The sequence below is a fragment of the Oncorhynchus mykiss genome, chromosome 27 (genome assembly GCF_013265735.2).
Source record: "Oncorhynchus mykiss isolate Arlee chromosome 27, USDA_OmykA_1.1, whole genome shotgun sequence".
Lineage (NCBI taxonomy): Eukaryota > Metazoa > Chordata > Actinopteri > Salmoniformes > Salmonidae > Oncorhynchus > Oncorhynchus mykiss.
This window is the reverse complement of record NC_048591.1, coordinates 36618161-36622549: the sequence shown is the minus strand read 5'-3', so window position 1 is coordinate 36622549 and position 4389 is coordinate 36618161. Positions and strand designations below refer to the sequence as shown.

At 45.6% G+C, this 4389-nt stretch overlaps 1 protein-coding gene across 1 annotated transcript in view; it reads right to left on the bottom strand.

Annotated features, from left to right (window-relative positions):
- Positions 1-3823: 3823 nt before the first annotated feature.
- The window catches only part of LOC118944683 (DNA-directed RNA polymerase II subunit RPB1-like), a 7992-nt gene continuing 7426 nt past the window's right edge, over positions 3824-4389 (bottom strand). Inside the window, exon 3 of the mRNA XM_036965035.1 lies at positions 3824-3993. Within this exon, the coding sequence (XP_036820930.1) occupies positions 3824-3993 (170 nt within the window). The remainder of the gene's footprint in view (positions 3994-4389) is intronic.

Here is a 4389-nt window from a genome sequence, read left to right as displayed (position 1 = left end):
GGTTAATGATTTGACCCAGTGTTGTTGAACACACTATCAGGGTTAATGTTTTGATTCAGTGTTGTTGAACACACTATCAGGGTTAATGTTTTGACCCAGTGTTGTTGAACACGCTATCAGGGTTAATGATTTGACCCAGTGTTGTTGAACACACTATCAGGGTTAATGTTTTGACCCAGTGTTGTTGAACACACTATCAGGGTTAATGTTTTGACCCAGTGTTGTTGAACACGCTATCAGGGTTAATGATTTGACCCAGTGTTGTTGAACACACTATCAGGGTTAATGTTTTGTTTCAGTGTTGTTGAACACACTATCAGGGTTAATGTTTTGACCCAGTGTTGTTGAACACACTATCAGGGTTAATGTTTTGTTTCAGTGTTGTTGAACACACTATCAGGGTTAATGTTTTGACCCAGTGTTGTTGAACACGCTATCAGGGTTAATGATTTGACCCAGTGTTGTTGAACACACTATCAGGGTTAATGATTTGTTTCAGTGTTGTTGAACACACTATCAGGGTTAATGTTTTGACCCAGTGTTGTTGAACACACTATCAGGGTTAATGATTTGACCCAGTGTTGTTGAACACACTATCAGGGTTAATGTTTTGACCCAGTGTTGTTGAACACACTATCAGGGTTCATGTTTTGACCCAGTGTTGTTGAACACACTATCAGGGTTAATGTTTTGATTCAGTGTTGTTGAACACACTATCAGGGTTAATGTTTTGACCCAGTGTTGTTGAACACACTATCAGGGTTAATGTTTTGTTTCAGTGTTGTTGAACACACTATCAGGGTTCATGTTTCGACCCAGTGTTGTTGAACACACTATCAGGGTTAATGATTTGACCCAGGGTTGTTGAACACGCTATCAGGGTTAATGTTTTGACCCAGTGTTGTTGAACACACTATCAGGGTTAATGTTTTGACCCAGTGTTGTTGAACACGCTATCAGGGTTAATGATTTGACCCAGTGTTGTTGAACACACTATCAGGGTTAATGTTTTGTTTCAGTGTTGTTGAACACACTATCAGGGTTAATGTTTTGACCCAGTGTTGTTGAACACACTATCAGGGTTAATGTTTTGTTTCAGTGTTGTTGAACACACTATCAGGGTTAATGTTTTGACCCAGTGTTGTTGAACACGCTATCAGGGTTAATGATTTGACCCAGTGTTGTTGAACACACTATCAGGGTTAATGATTTGTTTCAGTGTTGTTGAACACACTATCAGGGTTAATGTTTTGACCCAGTGTTGTTGAACACACTATCAGGGTTAATGATTTGACCCAGTGTTGTTGAACACACTATCAGGGTTAATGTTTTGACCCAGTGTTGTTGAACACACTATCAGGGTTCATGTTTTGACCCAGTGTTGTTGAACACACTATCAGGGTTAATGTTTTGATTCAGTGTTGTTGAACACACTATCAGGGTTAATGTTTTGACCCAGTGTTGTTGAACACACTATCAGGGTTAATGTTTTGTTTCAGTGTTGTTGAACACACTATCAGGGTTCATGTTTTGACCCAGTGTTGTTGAACACACTATCAGGGTTAATGATTTGACCCAGGGTTGTTGAACACGCTATCAGGGTTAATGTTTTGACCCAGTGTTGTTGAACACACTATCAGGGTTAATGTTTTGACCCTGTTTTTATTTTTAAAGTAGAAACTTCACGGATTCTCTCATAATTCTGCAGGAACAGAGACATTTACAATTGACTTATTCATCTCTCTTTCCTTACTTTTATTTATTGCTCTATCTCTCTCTCCTTCCCCCCTCCCTCTCTCCCCTCGCTTTCACTCTCCCCCCTCTCTCTTTCTCTCTCCCCCTCCCTCTCTCTCTCTCTCTCTCTCTATCTCTCTCTGTGTGTCAGTGTTGGTATCCAGGGAGGATGAATTTAGTAGCAGGCTAAGTAGCAGGGCTGGTTTCCGTGGTTGCACAGCCCTACGCTACGCAACGCTCGCCACTGACCCACTCGCTGTATGCATGCTGCTGGAGAATAGTGAGTCACGCACATACACACACACACACACACGTACACACACACTGACACGCGCACACACACACACACACACACATCGACACATATGCACAGTGTGCCTCATGTCCTTGATATGGACAGGAAGTGACTGATTGTATTTCTGTGCTCGCACCTGTCGTTGACTCAGCTCCTCTACCAAACACACACTCCCCCAGGGCAGAACGTCCCTCCCTCCTACTCTCCCTCTACACACCAGTGGGTCTTAAACAAGTAAGCCCCTCCGCCCTCCAGCCCTAATTGAACTCTGACCCTCTCACAGAGCCTGGCCTGGGGCAACACCACAGGAAAATAGAGAGACTGTGTGTGATGTGATTTATATGAGTATTTTAGTAGTATTGGGGGGAGGGGTTAAGTATATATATATTGAATGTGAAGTCTGGATGAAGATGATGACTAATTTAGAAGGAGATTGAACTGAAGAGCGATTGTTTATAAAAAATATTGTTGCCATTTGTTATGAGAAAGTCACTAAACTGCACTTAATTAATGGATCAAAATAATAACTGCTATGTGTAAAGTTGTTGCAAATCCCAAGAATGTCCAGATAAACCCCACAATCTTAAACCGCTGTCTTAAATGCTAGGTAAGATGTGCATGCAGACACACAACACTGTCATGATTGAGTTGCAGGAATAATGTTATGTTTATGATGGATCACACATCTCTCTGAATCTTTCTCCCTCTCTTCCTCTAACTGAGTATAGGGGGGGGAGAGAATCAGTAATCTAAGTGCTTAAACAAATTCTACTCACCTAATGGAATAGCATCCCCCCCACCCCCCCACCCCCCTTCTGACTCTGATACATTTTTAAATGTACTAATAAAATGGATACATTTCTCAAAACAAAAACATTCATTCTTAACCAATCACATTAAAGATGTTGTTACCCGGACGACCTGACCACGCCTGACCGGCACCGCTATCGCAGGCAATCAGAATCCATCTGTGACCTCCCTCTCTTTTGCTCACACACACACACACACACACACACACACACACACACACACACACGCACACACACACACACACACACACACACACACAGGATATGCTGTTTCTTGTCTCTTTTCTTCCCAAGCTCAGTTTTCGCAATTCCATTCCTATTGGCCCCTCTCTCCTCTGCTCTTCTCTACCTTTCCTCCTCTCCTTTGCTCTTTTCCCCCTCTCCTCCTCTCCCCCCTCTCCTCCGCCCCCCCCCCCCCTTCTCCTCCGCTCCTCTGCTCTCCTCCCTTTTTCCTCCTCTCCTCCCCCTCTCCTCCTCTCCTCTGCTCTCCTCCTCCTCTCCTCTGCTCTCCTCCTCCTCTCCTCTGCTCTCCTCCCCCTCTCCTCCTCTCCTCCCCTTTCCTCTTCTCCTCTGCTCTCCTACTCCTCTCCACACACTCTCCTCCCCCTCTCCTCCTCTCCTCCCCCTTTCCTTATCTCCTCTGCTCTCCTCCCCCTCTCCTCCTCTCCTCCCCCTTTCCTCTTCTCCTCTGCTCTCCTCCTCCTCTCCACACACTCTCATCCCCCTCTCCTCCTCTCCTCCTCTCCTCCCCCTCTCCTCTACTCTCATCCCCCTCTCCTCCTCTCCTCTCCTCTCATCCCCCTCTCCTCCTCTCGTCCCATCCACCCTCTTATAGTAGAGCTGTAATAAAACATACATGATGAATAACAGCTGTCAGTGATGAAATCTTGCGTGTGTGTGTATGCGTCTGCGTATTGGTAGATGTGTGTGTGTGTTTATTTCCCCTGTGTGTGTGATCCTTGTGCGTTGGCTTGCTCTCTTGGCATCAGTTGGCCCTTAGTCTCAGGCCTCCATCCATCACCGTCTGTAGGCCCAACTCAAGCCGGCCCCTGCCCCAGCAGCCTTCAACCTGCCTGGGGAAGCTCTCTACCCAGCCCCCAGGCTCCACACAGAGCCCCAAAGGCCTGGCAGAGAGTAATGGAGCGGAGCATGGCCCTGACCAGAGGGGTTAGACACTCAGGGGCACACACAAAAACACACAGACCAGCAGGACCCCTGTCTAACCAGCTGCACTGGACATAGAGAGGGAGAGGAACGGAAGAACAGAGGCAGAGGGGAGGGAGGTAGACAACTCCTAATAGGCATTACTAATGAAGCAGGACCTAATAAAGGGGGTTTTGTAACATGTACTGCTTTAGTTGTGTTGCATCTGTTTCAATATAGTTATTGTTTGTTTGTGAATCTGTGTGTGTAACTCTCTCTCTCCCCTCTCTCTCTCTCTCTCTCTTTTTTCTCTCTCTCTCTCTCTCTTTCTCTCTCTCTCTCTCTCTCTCTCTCCCTCTCTCTCTCTCTCTTTCTCTCTCTCTCTCTCTCTCTCTCTCTCTCTCTATA